This window comes from Paroedura picta, chromosome 4 (assembly GCF_049243985.1).
Source record: "Paroedura picta isolate Pp20150507F chromosome 4, Ppicta_v3.0, whole genome shotgun sequence".
NCBI classification, from domain to species: domain Eukaryota; kingdom Metazoa; phylum Chordata; class Lepidosauria; order Squamata; family Gekkonidae; genus Paroedura; species Paroedura picta.
The window spans coordinates 53,374,573-53,396,891 of record NC_135372.1 but is presented as its reverse complement, the minus strand read 5'-3'; the positions used below and the strand labels follow the sequence as shown (position 1 = coordinate 53,396,891).

At 42.7% G+C, this 22,319-nt stretch overlaps 1 protein-coding gene across 4 annotated transcripts in view; it reads right to left on the bottom strand.

Moving 5' to 3' along the window:
• The window catches only part of COL11A1 (collagen type XI alpha 1 chain), a 272,666-nt gene that overhangs the window by 181,831 nt on the left and 68,516 nt on the right, over positions 1–22,319 (bottom strand). For all 4 annotated transcript variants that reach the window (XM_077332842.1, XM_077332844.1, XM_077332843.1 and 1 more), the window contains exon 5: positions 56–184. In XM_077332842.1, the coding sequence (XP_077188957.1) occupies positions 56–184 (129 nt within the window). The remainder of the gene's footprint in view (positions 1–55; positions 185–22,319) is intronic.

Here is a 22,319-nt window from a genome sequence, read left to right as displayed (position 1 = left end):
TCCAGCACACCTATTAAAGTGTAATAAATCTGGTAAAACATGACTCATTACTCACCTCATCAACTTGAGGCTCTTGAGCCTGAGGAGCATTGGGCACAGGGGAATCACAGTCGGGGCTGTAATGTTCACAATAGTCGTAGGCTGCTCTGGGATCACTGATAATCAACAGCTGCTGGATATCACCCTGCCGGGAATAAATAAGGAGATTATAAATTAGCAACCATTACAGGTCATGGGGAGTAATGAAAAGGAATCCTTCTTCTCTGCAAAACAACCTTGCTTAAGTGAGATGCATCTAACAGAGGTTTAATTATTTTGCAGAGCCTGTTAATTTATCGGAGTAATGTACTTTCTACCCTTACAGCTTCAACATGGCTTGTTAATAGCTTTGTTGTGTACAAATAGGTGTTTTATTGAGAGGTGAAATCATTGCACAGCAAGAGCCAAATGTTTAAGTTCTTATGTAGAAATCAATTGCGGGAATCCAGACAGAGGCTGCTTCTATCTTGTTGAGATCTAACTGATGGCAATAAAGCCATTCAAATATTTCTAGACTACTAGAATAAAAGAACAATGATAGAACTTTGTTTCCTTTCAAAGCTCAGCAAAACACCTTACAAGAGTGCTGTAGTAACCACCTGTTTGTGATCTTTTTGTAACGGTGACATCGAACCACCAAAATTTTAAGCTCTTTCATTTTGTTAAGTGTTTAAAAAATGGATTTTTGTAGAAATGTACCAGCATATTTAACAACTGAGGGCTTGATCTCAACAAAGCATATCTAAGTCCCATTGACGGCAACAGGGAACATTTAACTTCCTTGAAATAAATAAATGCTTAAATGGGGTGTGTGCGGTGGGGGGGGAAAATAATATTCAATACAATCTATCCATGTTCATTGCATAATATTTAATATACTGTGATCCAGTGATCATGCCATTTAGTTTTCATGTTCTAATCTATATATAAATGAAGGGCAACAACAAAACTGAAATAGCCACCAAGATTAAAAAATCCCACCAAACGGGATCAGAAAATTAAAAGGAAACCACTGTCCAGACATACTTTTTTCAGTTCAGTAACAGACATAATCAACACAATTATACCCTCGAAGTAGGGTTACGACCTTCTCAGTCTATCGGTATCAGTTGAGTAAGAGGAATATAACTCTGTTTAGGATGGCACCATAAATTCCAATTGAAATGAATAGACTTCAAGTATGCAACTTAGGACTGAACCTCTTATTCACATTGATCATGCTTTCTCTAATTTTCTACACAAAGCCCCCCCCCCCTTGGCTATTCATCTTTTCTGCAAAGAATAAGGAAGGACCTACTCAATAAAAGAAACTCTGAAGAGATGTTTCTTCTTCCTGAGGCAATTTTATCTGCCAGCTCTGCTCTGCAAAACTGACCTATCGCCCTCAGTGTATCTGCCAACTGGGGCCCCCCTAGAATGACCATTTAGACTGAGGGATGCCACCAACATTTCACAGACCGATTAATGTTTGGAGATCTCAAGTATTCCTTCCCCTTTAACCCCAACAGAACATGACCAACACCAGCAAAAATGATATCTTACTTATAACCTCCCTTCCTGCACAGATTCAAGAATCTTAGACTTGTTTAATTCATCGTGGCTTAATTTCATCTATTTTAAACCACTCTGGGCCAGTTTACATTACTCCTTCAAACAATCCCTTTGAGCAATAGCAGCATTAAACAAATTGTAGCAAGGTAGCAGCCATTTCAGTATATATAACCATGGAAATGGTGGTCATATTCCATTATGCAAAGAGCAGAGCAGAAATGTGTAGATTCCCCATCAAGGGAGCTGTCCAGCAAAACAAGAAGCTGGACCAGGGTCATAAGTTATGAAACAGCAGGAGAGCTGTCCGTTCAGATAACAAGAAGATACAGTAAAGGAAGCGCACAGAAAGAAGTCTTAAACTAGCCTGTTCCACAAGGGGGGTTGTATTCTGCCTTGCAGTCCCTCCTTAATGATTCATCATTGAATTCCTGATCCTAAAAACAGTTAGTTCAAGAATTGTTCCTCAGTAGTGTTATAAGAAAGTTTGTTCTGCTGGGTGAATGTGCCACCTTCTGATGTAAGATTCTGTTTGGGCATGCTGCTATTCCTGTTCTTAGGGTCCAGGAGGTGATTATGTGTGCATGTACTGGGGGGTGGGGTGGGTAGGATGTCCTGTAATGGAAGGCCAGAGGAATGGATTCTGGATTCCATGGGTTCCAAGGGTAGGATCTTGTGCAAGGTTGCTGCTCTTGAGTCATCCTCAGAGAGTACTGTCTCTCCTTGACTCTCTTTGCCAACAAGTCCAAAGATCATTGTGACTAAATGAATCTGCCACATATTCCAAAGTAATCTCTCTCTGAATATTAGTTGGTAGAAGCTAACAACAAGCAGAGGCTCTGCCTATAGTGGCATCTAGTTGATAGCTGTAGGAAACAAGATCCTGGACTAGATAGACTGTTTGTCTGATGCTAGGCACTTTAGCCAGGGTCTCCTTCTCATAGTTCCATGTATGGGTACAGATCCTGACATGCCAGTTCAACTCATGCACACTCTGGTCCTCTCACATTAGCCTTTTCCTAGATCCATCATGTAAAGAGATTCAGCAAAGCTCATAGGCACCTGGAGATTTATATATATGGATATGTAGTGAACATTTGCATAACTAGTGGAAGAATGAATCAGGGTATGCAACAATTATACACTTGTTTATTTAAAATATTTAATTGAACTTTCTCCCAAGATGAGATCCAGAACACTAAACTCAGCACTAGACTGTAAGCATTATTTGCACTCATCTAGAAAAATGGGTGCCAAAGAAAGACAATAGTGCTTTTCTATAAATAAGAGCTGAAAGACATTTGACACAAATCTCGCTTCATATAGCATACAAATGCACAATAATTTGTACAGTAACAATACCCAAAACTGAAAAATCTGTTTACAAAAGGCAGATATAAGATACTAGCCCACATCATGAAAAACATCACTTTTCAAATCAACTTTGCTGAGAAAACCTTGATATCTGCCTATAGCCTTTGAAAACGTGGCACTGTCTCCATTCTTCATGAATGTTAACGAAATTTCCATCTGCATGTCGAAAACACATTCAGCCCCGCCCTGACTCTAGTAAAGCAATGAGGAAATTAACCCCTATGTTAATACTATGATTTGTACTACATTTAATCCTCTTGCTAAATCGAGTGCATAGAAAACTAATGCCTTAATCTTATTTTACTTACACTGAAGCAAGTGACTCACTGTCATTTCTATTATCCTTTCTGCATGTTGATGTTTTATAATCTAATAAGCAACCAAAAGCAACAGATGGTACTTTAAAGTCATGCTTAGGAGCCTTCAATCCCATTATATTTACTTTGTTTTAACTCCTACCATTTCTTTACTCCTAAGTAATGTTTTTTAACATCATCATTCCCTTCCTTGGCGCTCCAAACCTACACATTCATGCTTTGCCTCACAAATATGTGGACCAGAAATATGCCCTTACTTGGATATTTCATCTGTTATGAATTGAGGAGGTGGGGTATGGTAATTACTACTCTTTCTTTTTATTCACTGGCAATTAATCTAAAATCCTAGAACATAATCCACAGCATTTGCTCCTGATAGTAGTAAATTTAGCAGTTCCCAGTGTGCTCATCACAATGAGCTGGTTAACATACACATGAAACAAGAAAAGGGCTACACCAAGTCCAACAAAGGAAATAGGGGGGAAATGCGCTTGTGAGAAAAGAATCGTTAATATTTGTGAACCCCCAATACATTTTTTGTCAAGCTTCTTCAGGGGGATATCACTGTAATGATGGAAGAACTAAAATAATATTCAATACATCATTGTATAAAATTAATATACATTTAAAATATTCAATGTACCTATAGAATGTATAGGTACATTGTACCTATACACAGCAGAGAGCATGTGCAGAGTATATCAATGAGCCAGATAAAACAACAAGTAATACATAACCATATTACCCAATAACAATTAATTTTAGATGTTACACATGTAATAGCCTAAAAATCACTGATTTTCAGATTCTAAGTAGAATGTTATTTTTCCTTCTTTAACTATTAAACTGAATGAGCTGCCCAGGCATGTGCCAATCCTTATTTGTAAGTAGTGTTGTCCTTTAGCCCTTTCACAAGTAAGGTTCCCAATCTCAAAATCCAAGCTGTTCTTAAATGTCTATCATCTCGCCTGGCTGGGCCAAGAGGGGGAGCCTATAAATATAATAAATAAACAGTAATAGTATACAGCACTTGAAATCTGTGGACTTGGAAGTACATTCTATGAAATACCAGACCAGAGGAGCACCAATTTGTTTGTGAGAAATATTACTTTTATGTTCAGAAAGTCTGTATTGTAAAGGTCTAGTTGTCTTGTGTGTGTGTGTGTGTGTGTGTGTGTATGTTGTAAAATGTTGCCAGCAGGATTAATGAAATAAGTATCTTTACATTAAAATATCTTTAATGTAAGTAGGAGCCTGAAGGAGAAAACATCTTTGAAAATGGTAATTCAGTTCTAGAACTGATTTCAGATATGCTGACCATCTTATTTGATAGGTTGTAGCCAGGTTCAGGATTGGCCATGTGTGCTACATTTTATTGTCTTATTTTATTGTTTTTAACAAACTTTGTAATATGCCTTGAGTCTGTTTTGGTTAGATACTATGAAATCAAACAGTATCATTTGGCCAAAACATAAACTTCTACCTCCAATCTATATGTTTAATATTGTGCTACAGCACTCTGCAAAAAGTGTGTGCTAGGGTTAAGAGGGGGGGGGGCAGAGGAGGGGCTAGGTTGGGGGACAGAATTAGGAAGAGAAATCTTCAATTAGAAAAAAGGCATGGGAGAAACGGAAATGTTTAATTCCTTTTAGGTTTGGGGTTTTTTTTAATGGAGATTGAAGATGCAGAAAGCACAGGGAAGAAAATTCTTTACTCAAAGTGTAGCAATATAAAATGGCCAGAGTAACCATAAGAACACATAGCAGACAGAATACATTTGTTTATATGGAACAAATTTCTTCTTACTTATGGAGGAAAATTTGTATCATTGTTTTAAAGCTAAGAAAGCAAAATGTAATATCGCTGTTGCTTATCTAGGTAGCTTGGGGGGGGGGTCACTGCAAGGGTTAAAAATCTCTTCTGTCCCCTCTCCACTACTCCTCAGCTTCTTCAATAGTTTCATATATAGTGAACATGAATTAGGAGATGTATTACTGCAAAATACCCCCCCCCCAAAAAAAAGCTTGGTTTTTGTGCTGCGTTTTCAGGAAGCAGTAACTTGTTGTCTAAAGGATAAAATAGTTAATGTACTAGTCCTGTCCAGTCTGTTAAACTAGACTGACAGGGAACAAAACCAAACAAGAAGGTACTATTTTGACTAGAAACAGTGAGCTCCTTGTGGCTCCCTCTCCTGGTGCTCTTGGATCCTAGCCAGCTTCCCGTGATGTTCTTTGTCTTGGGTGAAAAAAGCAAAGACCCTTAAGGACTCCAGGGCTTTGATTGCCTGCTGAGGCTCCTGCTGGAGATGCTTATATCCATCAGCATCTGCACTGAGGCAGCTGTTGGATGTACGGGGAGGGGGAACAGCTTTGCTATCACTTTCATTAGGCCCTTGCATTTATGGAAGCCTGTTAAGGCTGGGCTGCCTTCATGCTGGATTTTGCTTGGCGCTGCACTTAAAACTGTGGAATCCTGGCAAGGACTCATTCCTTCTGGACCATGTGTTTGCAAGAAGCACACAGGGTCTTGTTACGGTTTGGCACCATCCATAGAAAATTGTTTAAAGCTGCTGCTGTTTCACTGGTTGTAACTGCCAGGCCTTCCCTTCTGCCAGAGCTGGGACCAAAGAAATTGGAAACTGTTAATGAGCATCTACAGCATCCACATTTGAACAGTAGCATAGGTCTCATTCTGAGACTTAAGGACTAGGTATAAAGGGAGCAATCCAAAAAAGGTCTGCTCAGGAGCAAATCTCATAGAGCTCCATTGAAAGTTCTAGGAAACTCCCAGGAAAGTTTCCCTTGGTTTTTAGCCACAGGTATTTAAAAATGGACCTCATGTGGGTGATTTACTGGTGTGTCCACCATTATCTTTATTAAAGTTTGCCGTAATTTCTGTCCCAACCAGCTGAAGTGCTACTCTTAGATGGGTTCCATTTTAGCTAGCAAATGTGTTCGCCAGTGATGCAACTGCTGGTCTCCACAGCAAGGCTGAAGTGTAAATAACTGACACGAACGAGTTTTCTGGCACCTAAATTTCTTCAGCAGCAACATATTTGCTATATGCTGAAGGCCAAGGTCTCTGTAGCTCAAACTGAATAATACTTCATGTGAGTCAAACAACCACACCAATGTTATCCTTCCAAGATGTATGCACATTCAGAACAACTTTCCCTACAAGGAAAGGCTAAAAAAAAAGTTATTTTTTTACTTTAGGGGAAAAAGTTACTTTTGATGATCCTTTCAAAGGGTTCTAAAAATTATACTCAGTGTGGAGAATGTGGATAGAGAGCATTTTTTCCCTTTCTCACATAATACTAGAACTTGGGGTCACCTGATTAACTTATTAGATACAGGAAAGACAAAAGAAAGTACTTCAGAGACAACACATACTTATCCAATTCACTGTCTCAAGACTTCTCATCAGTTCCACTTAATATTTCTGGTATGGCCTTGTAGGATGAGCTTGTCTTACGTCTTAAGTGCCACTCAGCGCTTAACACCCACTCAGGAAAGCTGTCCTGCCCCTGAGGTCCTCCTCCTCCAACCAGCTTGCCTGTCTGTCCAGCAGCTAGCCAATCACCTTCCACCCCCACCCCTGACCACCCCCTCCTCCTTCCACTTCCCTCTGAGGCTTGGAGGCTGCAGATTCCTGCTGCATGAGAGCTGCCCCTGCCAGTGAGTTCCCTAAAAGCTGCCTGCAGCCTTTCCAGGTCCTGGGGGGGGGGGAGGGACAGGCCATCCACAGAGTTCTTCTACCCAATCTAATGTCCATTGTATTCCTGAATGTAAAGGCCTTGGCCCCTAGTCATATTATATTAAACATTAATTTTTGGTTCTGTTATAGAACCTATTTTGTTGTTTCCACATGTAAGCACCTGGATGGCTTTACAAAATCCAATGTATTCTAAAATGGCCATCCTGACCTTCAAATGCAGATCACAGAATGGCAATACGCAAACCATTTGAGTATGGTAAGAATTCCTGAACACTTCTATCATTCATTAAACTAGCCTATCTCAACTTTTTTTGCAGTTAAGATACCCCTGAAATAGTATTCCAGTTTTGAGAAATCCCAGAAGTAGTGCAATCATGAGAATATGATAAGGAAGCATAGCTGTGTACGCTCCCACCCGGGGAACCCTCCTCTTCCCATCTCCTCCAGGCCCATCATTGGCCATTTTGGGAGGGGAGACAGGTCAACATGACCATCTGTGGTCATATCACCCAATATTTGTTTAACAAATTTTTAAAATATATTTAAAATATTAATAACTCCCACCCATTCGAAAAACCCTTCCAGGGCCTCCAAGAAACCCCAGGGTTTCACAAAACCCTGGTTGAGAAAGCCTGCATTAAAGTAACCAGCATTCAAATATCCACAGCGATAATCTCACCTGATTTATTATACTTTGGCCTCATTCTGTTCAACTCATCCTTCTTTAAAAGTAAAGGTATCCCCTGTGCAAGCACTGAGTCATTTCTGACCCTTGGAGTGATGCACTCCAGTGTTTTCAAGGCAGACACAATACAGGGTGGCCTTGCCATTGCCTTCCCCAGTCATTACCGTTTAACCCCCCAGCAGCAAGCTGGGTACTCATTTTACCGACCTCAGAAGGATGGAAGGCTGAGTCAACCTTGAACCGGCTGCTGGGATCGAATACCCAATCTCATGGTTACCCCAGGCCCTCAGAAGACCCGCCTTAAGAAAGCACAGATTCTTCTGTGGGCCGGGATCCGCCACAGGCGCAGGCGAGGGCTAGTTTGGGCTAATCCTGTGCATAATTGGGGGACCTATGGTGACCTACGGTGTCCCTGCAGGGATGCCTCTCACCCCTGCCAGATCCACGGCTCTGCGGAGCTGACAGAGGCATCCCCCCAACCCCACCATGGTGGGAGAGGGGTCGCCTGTGAGGAGGGCAACAAACATGAGGCTTACTATCCTGTGTTTGGAAGCAGGAGGCCATATGCGTTTTATCCCTCCATGCAGAAATTGTCATGGTCATGTCAACTCACCCAGCCCCTTCCCAAAATAGCCAGTGATGGGGCTGGAGAGGGTGGGAAGGCAAGGGGCCCCAGGCAGGCATGTACACAGCTATGCTTCCCAATCATATTCTGAACAATCCACCACTTATGGGGTTTCTTGAAGCCTATAGAGTCCTCAATGGTAAAAAGGTTGAGATAGCCTGTTTCATATCTTCTAATTCAGAGACAGAGGCATGAAAAGTAAAATTCATGTCAGCATTAATGAATACTCCTCCACATGCTCAAGAGCATCCAGGTCTTAAAAATCTACAAAATCTCCACCACTGTTAGGCAGACTCTGCTGGTGGTCTCATCTTCACAAGGAAAAGGTGGAAAGGTCAGTAGGGAGGTATGACTCATAACAATTCAAATAGAAACAATCCTAATTTAAAGTTTTAGTGAACATGTAGGCTCAAACCATAATATGCTTGGGGAATTCACATCCTTATATCTTCCCACCCTACTACTGAATTTCAACGGCATCATTAGCCAGGTCTGCTATTATATTCCAAGAAGTTCCAGACCACCTAACAAGTACTGTAGATAGGCCACTGAAATCCAATTAAATCAAGACTTCCACAGGGTTTTTTTGTAAAATATAGGACTTCACAAATAAAATGAGACTCCTAGATAAGTATAGACGTTACATGCTTCTCTTGAATACACTGCATGTTTGCATTCAAGTTGGAGGACAATCATATCTTTGCTTTTTTCCTTCTAGTAATAAAGTTGCAATGTTGTTCTGCTTTTACAAATACTTTCATCCTTCACAGTGGTGATACTATTATTTACACAGGAAAACATAGCTCAAAGCACCTACACCAAAGAATATTATTTGACAACGGTAAGCTAATATTGACAGAGTAAGGAAGCCAATCAGATTGCATCAGTTGTGGATGAATAATTGTGTACAAAAAATGGAACTAGCTGCTCATCTACATAAAGAAGGCTGAAAGCTGAAAAACTGGAATTTATTTCAGGGAGTTACAAGAGGGGCTTTGTTGAGGATGAAAATGAGTTAAGGTATTGCCTGCACTGGTTGCATTGCAACTGCATTCAGGAAACAACATTCTCAGTGTCCAGGACTTGTGATAAGGAAAATACAGATCACTTATCCATGGTCATGGATGCTTTTCCCTTCCTAAGCCAATTAATTCTTCCCCTTTTCCCAGAAATACTATGTAACCAATTAGTGAGGAATGTGCACAGCTATGGAGTGCAGTGTAGCCAAATATCACTTAGAGGAAACAAATCTGAAATAAGGACTGGGGATGCCAGTCTCCAGGTAGAAGCTGGGAATTATACCTCACTTTGACTGTTTATGCACTGGAGGTTTCATTCCGGGCTGCAGGCTGGAGTTTTAGTTGTGGCAGGTTGCCCACCTCTTCCTGCATGCACATGGGGGAGCATTTGGCCCGGTATGCCTCATCCACCCCCAATTTGTGCTGCTGTATGGAAGCTGGGGCACTGAAGTTCCCAGTGCATAAACAGTCCTCCAGACTACAAAGATGAATTCCCTTGGGGAAAGTAGACCATTGAGGTCCCTTTCCTCTCCAAACATCACCACATACCCCCAGGAGTTTCCCAGCTTGGAGCTTGCAACCCTCATCTCCTGCCAGGGACCAGGGGGGATGGTCAAACCTAATAATGGCTGCTAATAGAGATCCCATTCCTCAGTCCCTTCACGTTTGCAAAACTATATGAACAGAAAGATGTCATGTTCGATTAATATTCTGGAAGAAATAAATTTCTCTATAATTGTTTGAGCATATATATATATTGATTTGAATTATTTTAAATATTCAAGATCTACAGTACGCAAAAATTATAGCTCTTTAATAGCCAAAGGTGACTCTTCAAATTAAAGCCAGAGCCAAATTCTAACCCTTGAATATAGTGGGTTGGCATTTCAATGGGGCACTGTTTTGATGTGAACACAATTAGTATGTGGCTAGAGACACAAGGACTATGTAACCTTCTCATAAATGATGTTCAAAACAAGGGAGGTGAAGGACACCATATTTAACAGCCCCACTGGCTTTATTCACAGCCTAGAGAGCTTCATCGCCCAGCTCACAGTAGATCACCAGCCACTTATAACTCAACTTTAACACACCTTTACATTTGTTGCTAGACTGGGATGTGAAAAACTGTCTTGATAGGATATGCTAGTCATAAGTCATTTACGCACTGGGAACTTCACTGCCCCAGCTCCCGTGCAGGAGCACAAATTGGGGGCGGATGAAGTATACCGGGCCAAATGCTCCTCCATGTGAGTGCAGGAAGAGGTGGGGCAACCTGCCATGACTAAAACTCCAGCCTGCAGCCCGGCATGAAACCGCCAGTACATAAACGGCCTTAGTGAAACAAATTTCTTTCCCTGAAAAGTGTGGTGTAGTGAGACAGTGTGGTGTAGCAATTAAGAGTTGTAGCCTCAAATCAGGAGAACCAAATTTGATTCTCCACTCCTCCACATGCAGTGAGTCAGGTGACTATGGTCACAGTTCTCTTAGAGCTGTTCTTACAAAGCAGTTCTTATTAAGCTCTCTCAGCTCCACCCACCTCACAGGCTATCAGTTCTGAGGAGAGGAAGGGAAAAGGTGTTTGTAAGCTACTTTGGGACTCCTTTGGGTAGTGAAAGCGGGGTATAGATAAACAGCACAAGATGCAAGCGGGAATGGACTAGTACAGATTAACAATTCAATAATTATTCTTCTCGGCTTCTGTTCTCAGCCCACCCAGGGAGATACCAATAAGGCATTTAAGTTGCTTTCACATCTGGCAGTATATACTCAAATAGTAAACCAGGACAATGATCTTTATCCAAAGCAGAACCTCCAAATTTGGCCCTCAGATTTCACTTCAGATAAAAAATGGCAACACCTCTTCACAGGAGCAAAACTGGTAGGATTCACATTTGTGCTCTAGTTAATCATCAGGAGTCCGAGGTACTTAATGAAACTATCCACTTTGCAGTTCAATCGCCACTGATTCATTTTTTTAAGGCTAAAAGCTATTGGGTGGATGCCAAGCACTTCTAATTAGCTGGTTGATAGTAAAACTATAGACTGAAAATAACAGCAGTCTAGACAGCCTGGATATCATTACTATAGAATTTGGAATAACCTGCTGCAGAATTCATTTAATCTTCCTGCAAAAGCCCAGGGGGACTGGAGATTTCCAAAAGTCTTTAATACAAGATTCCACTGCCCCAGGTCTGCTGCACAGTCTATCCACATAAATACATTTTCTTTGAAAGGCCAGACAGGTTCCTCAAATGCTGGGAAAGCAATATGGGAGTAAAAACATTTTTTAAACTAGTCAGAACCTCCATAGAAACTAGAATCAGGTTTTGTAAAGTCAGAAGCAGAAAAGACATACAAATTTGGATTACAAGAGATACAGGAGAAATGCATGAATTATTTGTTGTTGTTTACTTAGTTTATATCCCCATCTTGCTTCCCAATGGAGACCTGAAGCAGCTTACATCATTCTCCTCTCCTCCATTTTATCCTCACAACATCCCTTTGAGGTAGATTAGGCTGAGAATAGGTCACTGGCTTAAGGTCACCCAGAAAACTTCCATGACAGTGTGGTGATTCAAACCTTGGTCCCCCAGATCCTAGCGTGACACAGCAACAACTGGGGAGGGAGCAAAGGATTGCACCTCCAATTCCCACCCCCAAAGAATGAATTATTAGAAGGGAGACTAGGTTCAGAGGTATTTTCTTTTGAGCTTAACACCCCTTTACTACATTGGTTAAAAGGTGGCTGAACCATGCGTTTGTCTGACTTATGGTGACCCTATGAATTAATGTTCTCCAAAATGTCCTATTGTTCACAGCCTTCCTCAGGTCTTGCAAACTGAGTCTGTGGCTTCCTTGATTGAGTCAATCCCTCTTGTGTTAGGTCTTCCTCTTTTCCTTCTGCTTCCAACTTTTCCCATCGTTATTGTCTTTTCCAATGACTCTTGTTACAGCATAATGTGACCATAATATGATAGCTTCAATTTAGTCATTTTAGCTTCCTGAGAGCGTTCAGGTTTGATCCAATCAAGAACCCATTCATTTGTCTTTGGTGGGGCCATAAGATCTGTATAACTCTCCAGCAACTCCAGGAAGAATCAGCTTTCTTCACTGTTCAGCTTTCAAACCCATCTTAACACAGCCCGCGGCGCCGCGGACGCTGCGGACTAAATAAAGCCGTAAGGGCTGTGTGGGAGGAGTTAGGGCAGGCTCGGTCCGGGATGAGGAAGGGTGCCGATTGGCCCCTTCCTCTGGACAGACCATCGGCCGAGCCAATCGGCAGGTGCAAAGCGCCTGCCGACTGTCTCGGCCGATTCCCACCCCACTCACAAGGAAGCAACTAGGAGCCGCATGAAGCGCGGCTTGCAGTTGCTTCCTTGCCGGCGGCCTGACGTGACAGAGGCGCAAAGCGCCTCCGACGCGTCAGGCTGCCGGCCAGGGAGCCCCCGGCAGTCGCGCGAAGCACGGCTGCCGGGAGCTCCCTGCCCGGCGGCTTGATGCGGCGAGAGGCACAAAGCGCCTCTCGCGGCGTCAAGCCGCCGCTCAAGCCGTCGCCTCCACCGTCAAGCCGCCGCCTCGCCCGCCGCTCAAGCCGCCTGCTCCGCCGTCAAGCTGCCGCCTCGCCCGCCGCTCAAGCCGCCGCCTCCGCCGTCAAGCCGTCGCCTCCGAAGCGTCAGGCTGCTGCCCAGGGAGCCCCCGGCAGCTTGACGCGGCGAGAGGCGCTTCTATCCACGCCGCCTCTATCCAGAAAATGGCCGCCAGCCAGAAGACACAGCGACCGGTAAGCCACCTTTTACTCTGCCCCAGCCTCCTAGCGCCCATTGTATTTAGGATACAATGGGCTTTTTTACTAGTTCATAATAATGGCGAATACTATGGCATGAAGTAACGTGATCTTGGTCACCCACAACACTTCCTTACACTTAAGCCACTTTTCTAGCCCTTCATTACCACATTCTCCAGTCTCATTCTACAGATGTCTCAGTTACAGTCTCCCTTTCAGCTGATAATGGAGTCAAGGAACCTGGAAATTTTAACTGGTCCAAAAAGTGGCACCCAGGCTACTGTCTGCACTGGTTATGCATCTGATTCCAGGCACAGTTCAAACTGCTGGTTCTTACCTTTATTTTCCCGCATTACATCTTCCTACAGACTTTAAGACTTTTCTTGCTCAATGTGTGGTAGCATTATTACTATGTAATAAACATGTGAAATGAGATACATTTGTTTATTGTCCCACAACTTTGAAACCTTCCTTTAAAAATGTCTAACAATCTATTACCACACTTAATCAAAGATTTAATTAATTCAGTTCACAGGGTGAGCTATGTTTCAGCAACAGGCATAACAATAGGCTATGATGTTAATTTATTCAGATAATTATAAACATTTTGGCTACATGAGGGTTTTGAATGCACAGAAAATGAAAATTATTCCCAGATTTCTCAAAATTAGATTAAATTCAAAGCAATTACCAGGAGCTTTCCCCTCCCTTTATAGCAAGGAAGGTTTAAAAAAAACACAGTAATGGATTTGACAACATGTTACTTTTCATTTTGTAAGTATTAAAAAAGGAATACTCTTGATTAGTGGTAGAGCTCAGCGTTTCCACCAGCCCCCCAACTGTGGACATGGGTGAGCACCTGCAGGAGGTAACTGGAGGGGGCCGAGGGCCCTGCCCAGGGGAGGGGATAGCTGCCACCGCTGCCCCATCCACGTTACTCGCTATCCCACTTCGGGCTGGGCTTGGGCATATGTCTTGCTCCCTTGGCTTACCACTTCTCTCCTTTCTCCCTTCTTTTAACTGTGTGTGTGTGGGGGGGTTCCGCTGCAGCCCTGCTGCAGAGCACATGGGGCTTGCCGGACGGAGTCAGGCGGGATGGGGGAACCTTGGACCCACGAGGGGTGGGGGTTGCTTTCTTGCCAGCTCTAAAAGAGCTGAGTGAAGCGTTTCAGCACAATCCTTGGCAGGCGCAGACACAACCCTCTGGGCAGGCTGGGCAGCTGCAGAAGGAGTCAGTGGGGCACTGGAAATGTGTGTGTGTGCACGCGGGTGGTGTGTGCACGCATGTGCACAACAATCGAGGTGGCATGGAGGCAGCCATTGGCCGCCACCTTCGCCCACCTCTGCCACCACCATATGCATCCACATGTCTCCAGCACACGCCTCCACAAGCCGCCACCACACGCCTCCACATGCCGCCGCCCACCCCTGCCTGCCACAGCGGGCACCCCATTGCAGCCATTCTGCTTCCTTTCTGGGCACACATGGATTCTTTATATGTATTAATGCTCAAGAGCTAGCACCCATTGCATTTCAGCATGCAATGATTTTACTACTAGTTTAATAATAAAAATGGATGTGATATGGAAATACATCATTGGTTGTCATCATGATAAAATGTTTCAAAGACTAAATTTGTATCAAAAACATACAAAAAGAGAAAGGAGGGAGGAGGGAGGAAACAAAACAGCACCAGGCAACAAAACTGACACACAAAAGATGATAGAATAGGATAGGAAAAGCAAACAACTAAACCAGAGGTAGTCAAACTGCAGCCTTTCAGATGTCCATGAACTACAATTCCCATGATGCCCTGCCAGCGAACACTGGCAGGGGCTCATGGGAATTGTAGTCCATGGACATCTTGAGGGCAGCAGTTCGACTACCCCTGAACTAAACAATATGAACAAGGAGAACAATGGAGGAAAACATTTATGGGTGGGCTTGGAAAAGGCTAACTGAAATATACTGCTGATTTTGTTCCAGAATTATAATTGAACAATATTACATATTTTAAAAACAGCATAGTAACACAATCGAAAAAATCGTTAAAAATAAATTTAAAACAGTTAAAAAATTAAACAGTTCATTCTGTGGGGGAATAAAGGAGGGAGAGGTGAGTGGGTTGTAAATACACTGCTGATGGCACTAAAGGGCAGGCAAATACATAATTCAAATTTGAAAATTTCACACTGAAAAAGTCCAGGTCAATACCCAAAGGGGAAAAAAACAGCAGAAAAAGTGGATCTGAATATTGTATGTAAATGAGACAATAAATCTGGAACTACTTCTGGAGCAGCCAAAATTAGAGTGGAAAAACTGGGGAGGGGGAGATTGAAGAATACCAACACATGTGTGGAAACAGTCCCATTTTCCTATACACTAAATTCAAATTTAGTATTTCTAAGGGGGTGTAGAGCAGGCTTTTTCAACCAGGGTTTCATGGAACCTTGGGGCTTCTTGACAGCCCTGGAAGGGTCTCTCGAATGGGCAGAGTTAATGTACTTTTAATTTTTTTTTAAAAGTCAAACACTTATCAGGTGATATGGCCATATAATCATGTCATCTCACCCCCTCCCAAAATGGCTGATGGGCCTGGAGGGGGTGGAAAGGGGAGGGGCCCCGGATGGGCATGTACACAGCTGGTTTTCCAACCATATTCTGCACAATTGCACCATCAAAATTAATAGTCTTTATCCTTTTCAGAACCAATATCTACCTTCAGCTCTAACCTACAACATCAGATCAACACTTGAAGCTTTCTACACAGGCTTGTATTTGTCTGTGATTCTCCCTCTTCCTTCTCCTTTAATTTAAAACCCCTTTGAATAGGTACACAAAATTGTGGTTCTGCTATTGATACAACCCACACCTTTAAACCACGACATGACCTGGTTGCAGATCATGACCCGTCGATTAAAGATCAGTAGCTTATTCCTCAACAATGCAACCACTATCGTCTACAATAATGCACATTCAGTTCTTAGTCCTGAATCTAAATAAAGACTCTTTGTTTATATTAGAGTAAGTTAAAGACCAAGTTCATAGAACCACCTCCTTTTATCATCCCACAGGAATCCTTGGGAACAATTATTTTCTTTAATTTCACAGTAATATTATTTTGGCATGGTCTTTGAAAGTCTCTCATTGTTGATTTGAAACCACAGATATGGTAGGCAACTTTTTTGAGAGTTTAGGACATTATACTATTGCCATCTTGAAAGCTGTTATCATACAGAATGCTCTAGACAAGCTCATTCTGGAAAATAATTTGCATGTAGGATTCTATAAAATGAACTCATGCAAGTGGATTATCCCCACTTTCCTCTTCTCCCAAAAGCTCCAAAATGTCTAAAAAACTTTAAATTCTTGTGTTACCTTGCTGATCTGATGTAAAAATGAGAAGGGCAATTTTGCTCAAGTCATTCTTCTAACTGTATGAGGAACTTTGTCTACAATGTTCCTTGAACTCTCAGCTGGGAATTTTTAGGAGTATACAGAAAACTGCCAAAGGAAGGAGAAGGATCCTGCCCAATAATTCAATTAATATAAAGGTAAAGGTAAAGGTATCCCCTGTGCAAGCACCAGGTCATGCCTGACCCTTGGGGTGACACCCTCTAGCGTTTTCATGGCAGACTCAATATGGGGTGGTTTGCCGGTGCCTTCCCCAGTCAATACCGTTTAGCCCCCAGCAAGCTGGGTACTCATTTTACCAACCTCAGAAGGATGGAAGGCTGAGTCAACCTTGAGCTGGCTGCTGGGACTGAACTCCCAGCCTCATGGGCAGAGCTTTCAGACAGCATGTCTGCTGCCTTACCACTCTGAGCCACAAGAGGCTCTTCAATTAATATAGTTCATGGTTAAAATAATTCCAGATGCATCTTCAATTGAAATATTTCATTTCTCCATGATGTATGCCCTCAAATCCATATGAATGTGGACAGAATGCTGTAGAATGCAGATTCCTTATTTCATACAAGCCAACTTCAACTTGGCAACACATGAAGAATTCTGCCCTTTTCAAATGACACAAACATCAATCACACTTCTTCAGGAATTTTTGAGAATTGTTACACCAGCTCACTTTACAAGGAACTAACTTAAACACACACATCAGACCAGTTTGCAGTACTCTTTGCAGATGGTTGTGGTACCAAGTCATATATTGCTGGTCTATCGTGAAGTGTTCAGGGCTATATATACATATGAAGCAGTCATTTAAATGGCATTTGAGAAATGAAGAAAAGACAAAATATTGGGATGATCTTTAACCAGATTGTCCCAGCATCATTTAAAGCAGAAATATGGCTCACAATCATTCAGGCAAATGAAAGAGTATTTTACCCTTTGCCCTCTGAATGCCTTTGCTATAAGAAACTGCCCTCCCTCACACTACTAAGAAAACGGATTAGCAAGTGTCAGCAACAGTTCCAGCAGTGGCCTGGTCTCAAATAGTGGTACTATGTAGGGATCGAAGGATTCTCCAACCCCTTTAGAGTGGGGAACGTGCACAAAAGGAGTGGAATCCTTCCAACCCTACATAGTACCACTATGAGATTGGTCATTTTATTTTCTATCTTTCTTAGCAACCCCTAGCAGTCCAAGCCCCGGGCGTAACCTGGCATGGGCCCTCCACTGCCCAACAGGAAACAAATGGGGCCTGTCTACCCAATGGGGTCTGTGGGACAGCCAGCTTGGCATTGTGGTTAGGTGTGCAGACTTCTAATCTAGAAAGCCCGGTTTGATTCCCCACTCCCTCACACGCAGCCAGCTGGGTGACCTGATACAGCTGTTCTGATTGAGCAGTAATATTAAGACTCTTGGCTGGCCCTGGCCTGGCTGGCTGGGGACTCTGTAAGTCTGCCGGCACCGCCACTCCTCCATTTTCGGGAAGGAGCAGGGACTTTGATGTGGCGTCCCTGCTTCTTCCCCACCCCGGGGACCCTGCCCATTGGGGGGGAGCCAACATCACTGGCCACCTTCTCCCACCACCCTGACGATGCTGGAGCCCTGGAACGCCTCACAATCTGCCCCCTTCCACTTCGGGCCCATGTTGCAAGCCACCGCCGCCATTACCTCGCCACCACTGATCGCCGCCTGCCCCCGCGCCCAGGAGGGCCTGACGAACCCGCCCATCCCACTACCGCTGCTTGATGCCACGCCCAGCAATCGTCCGCCTCGCCGCCGGCCCGCACAGCCGGGAGCGGCCTGAGCAGCCCAGAGTGGCCCACGCGGCCAGGAGGGGCCCCTACTGCCACTTGCCACCGCCAGCAATGCTCCCTTCGTCGCTCCGGCCACACCCGCGATGCCTCACACGCAGGGACATGCTGCCGCCACTGCCTCCTGCTGCGGCCTCATGGAGCCGCGGACACCCCCCCGCAACAGGCCACCGCGACCAGCCACCCCACCTGGTCGCACCCACTACCTCGCCGTGCCGCTCTGCGCCTCCTGACACTGGAGCCGCCCACCTCACGGACCCAGTTAGGCCTTGACCGCCCAGACGACTACACCAGGCCTCGGGTCCGGCCCCGCGATGCCTTCCTAGCGCCCGCTGTATTCGCACTACAGCGGGCTTAGTTTCTAGTCATGTATAACTTACAACAACTGTATTAAGGATTTTTTTCTAGCTCCTTCATTGCTGCCCTTTGCATTCTCCTAATTTCTTGGGTGCAGTCTCCCTTTGGGTTAAAGACAGAGCCAAGGAACATCAACTGTAAAGTTTTATAATCTCCCAGTTGCCATAACTTTTATTTTCTTGATGTTCAGCTGTAATTTTGCCTCGATACTTTCTGCTTTGATAACTTTCAGCAATAGCCATTTCAAGATTTCATTGTTTTCTGTCAGTAATACATAGTTATCTGCATTATCTCAGATTGCTAATGGTTTCCTACCAATCTTCACTCCATATCTAAATCTAATCCAGTTTTTCTTATGTGTTCTGCATATAGAATGGTGAGATAGGGAGATACAATGCATCCTTGTATGACACCTTTGACAACTGGAAAACATTATGTTTCTCCTTATTCTGTTTTAACTGTGGCTTCTTGTCTGGGGTACAGTTTGCAAAAGAATCCGATGCTAAGACACATCCATTTTCTTTAAAACCAACCACAGCTTTGCTGTAATCTATGAATCAAACTCATTTTCTTCTGAATTTCTCACATATGCTCCAGTAATCAATGTAAATTTGTAACATGATCTCTAATGCCTCTTTGTTTTCTGACTCTAGCCTGGATATCTGGCATTTCTCATTCCATATATGGAAGCAATTTTTTTTGCAAGATTTTGAGTATCATTTTACTTGTATGATAAATTAATGATGGTCCATCTTTGACACCTCCTTTTTTGGAACTGGGATGTAAATCCATTCTGTGGGCAATTGTTTCATTTTCCATATTTGTTAGCACAAATAGAATAGCTCTATTGATATTTCATCTACTCCTGGTGATTAGTTTCTTCCAATTGCTCTCAGTGCAGCTTCACTTCCTAAATCTGTAGATTCTTCTTCAAAATATTCTTCATGAAAGGAATTTACTATCCTTTTGTCTCTTTTGTATAGGTCTTCAGGGTATTGTTCCTACCTTTTTTATTTTGTCCTCGTAAGTTATTATACTTCCCTATTGATCTTCCAGCATGCCTATTTTGGACTTACAGAGGCTCTATTAAGGATCTTTTCTAGTTCCTTCATGGCTGGGCTTCCTAATCTCAATCTCCTTCTGATTTCTTGGGTTCAACCTCTCTTTGATTTCTATAACTCCCAGGATCCATAATTACAGTTTTCTTTTAAGAAATTGCTTGTATTCCTTGGTTTATTTATTTGTTTGTTTATTTATTTATAGATTTATATACCGCTGCTCCCCAGCAGGTCTTGTGAAGGTTTACATAATAAAATATTAAAAATACAATAAAACCCCATAATTTACCCAATTAACAGTAAAACGGTACAACAATATAACAGGCAGCAGTTGACATCTTCTATAATTGATCCTAATTTCATCTTGTTCAGTCTGAGACCCTACCAACCCTCCAGTGAGAGAGGGAGCTGGTCCGATAGACCCTGGGATCCAAGCTGGAAACCCGGGACCCCACTGTGGCCTCAACCACATGCCTGGCGGAAGAGATGTGTCTTGCAGGCCCTGCGGAAAGCTGGTAACTCCGGCAGGGCCCTCAGCTCTTCTGGGAGCTCATTCCACTAGGTTGGGGTCTAGACTGAAAAGGCCCTTGCCCTGGTTGAGGCCAGGTGAACGTCCAGTAAATTCATAAACCCTTTTTTTCAGATTTCACAATAGCAAGTACTAACTACTTTGAAATTGTCAAATACTTGTAGGTTATTGTGAAGTTGTTTTTATTTTTATTTTCATTTACTTCTTAGCATTTTGGGATTTAAAAAAAAATTGAATTGTGCATGGAAACTTATATCCATTCATGTGTGATGTGAGAAGAGGGCTGAGGAGGGCATACCCATCTGTGAAAAACCTGAACGCTCTCGTTGATCTCACAAAAATGCCACCCTGAGCTGGCAAAGCCAGGAGGCATAAGATACAATTAAACAACAACCCCATAAATGTTTGTATATCTGTGTTCAAATGCATGAAGTGAACCTTCAGGGGGATTATTTTGCTTTCATATTTCATTTAATACAAGTGAAGACCAATAATTTTTAAAAAGCAAAATTCAATTAAATAGTGAATTTGCTTCCACAGTATGTGTAGACAAATTAAGTTATATCCAGTAGAGGAATATCTTAGCCTCCCACTGATCCACTGTTCTTATCCATAACTATAGAACAAGGACTTCCATGTTCAGATGCATCTTTTCTGAATACCCAATACCAGGAGGCATGCAAAAGAAGAAGATGGTTGATTTTATTCCCTACTTCTAAAATGCCACAAAGGTCTAGCTGGCCACTATTGTAAATGGAATGCTTGAGTAATCAGCTCCAGCAACAATCTTCTTGTTTAGAGAAGTTTTACTACTTAGATCTGGTTACAGGTAAATTCAGTTGTATTAATATTATTTATTTATAATTTGTGCATTTTATCTTATTAGGAGATTTTGGCTGATATGCTGCTATCCACCTTGAATTTGGGGAGGCAGGGAGGACACAACAGAAAGGTCCGTCCAAAGGCAAACGAGGGAGGCTGGATGATTTTCACTAATTTCCCATTCTGACTCTACAACCCCATCCTGCTCTTATGTTGTCTATGATAGTCTTCTGACCTGCACAATTTTCGTGGAGCTTAGTGGCCTGCATCAGATGTCTTATTTCATGAGCTGAGTGCTGTTTGTGGATCCTGGAGAATTTAAGTGACCATTTCCAAACACTAAGGACTTTGCCAACCTGTAGTTAAACTCCTTTTTTAATGAAAGAGAGAAGGATATCAAACTAAAAGTATTTCACTTTGGATGGCTCAAAGTTTGGCCAGTGTTTGTCAAACGGCGTCAAACATCATGATACACCAGGCCTTCAAATACTGATGTTACAGAAGGTTGTGAATGACTCCAGTCATGCTTTGGCTGCTCTGAGCAATTTTGCTTGTAGAAGGTCAGAGAAGAGTGTGTCCCTTTCTGAACTCTGTTTATGTTCAGCTCAGTGAACCCTAAGATTTGATTATCCCTATAACAGGGATCATTACAATTTAACTTTGATTAAAGTGTCATTAGTAGGCACTAAGGGTATTCAACACCTGACTGGATCAGGTCCATCACTTACGTAAGTATAATTGCTGTTATTGCCCATATAATTGCCTGATATTTCAAAAAACCACCTATATCATTAACCCTCCCTGACCTCTAGCAGTAGTTAACTGCAGTAAGGGACTCCATGCTGTGCTCAGTATTATTTCAGTGCTGCATTTATTTGCAAGTCAATGTTGCCTTTAAAATAAACACAGTAACCTCTCATTTTAAAATTGTTTGACCACTTACATCAGGGCTGGTTTATGTAGTACAATGACAAGGTAGAATCCTGAGATGGCAGGTTGCTTATGGAATATCATTTTTGAAATGTCCTCCTATGGCAAAAACTCCATACAAGGCAGGGAGAGGGGAGGACAACACTTCAGGAAGAAAGGTCCCCACACATCAATGTTTTTTGTTATCCACATTTTTCTACTTGCAAGGGAGGTCACTTTATTATTCTTTGGGGAATATTCAAATGGGTTTGGCCATATGAAGAGGCGCTAAGCTTTGCAAAAACTGCTGCTTC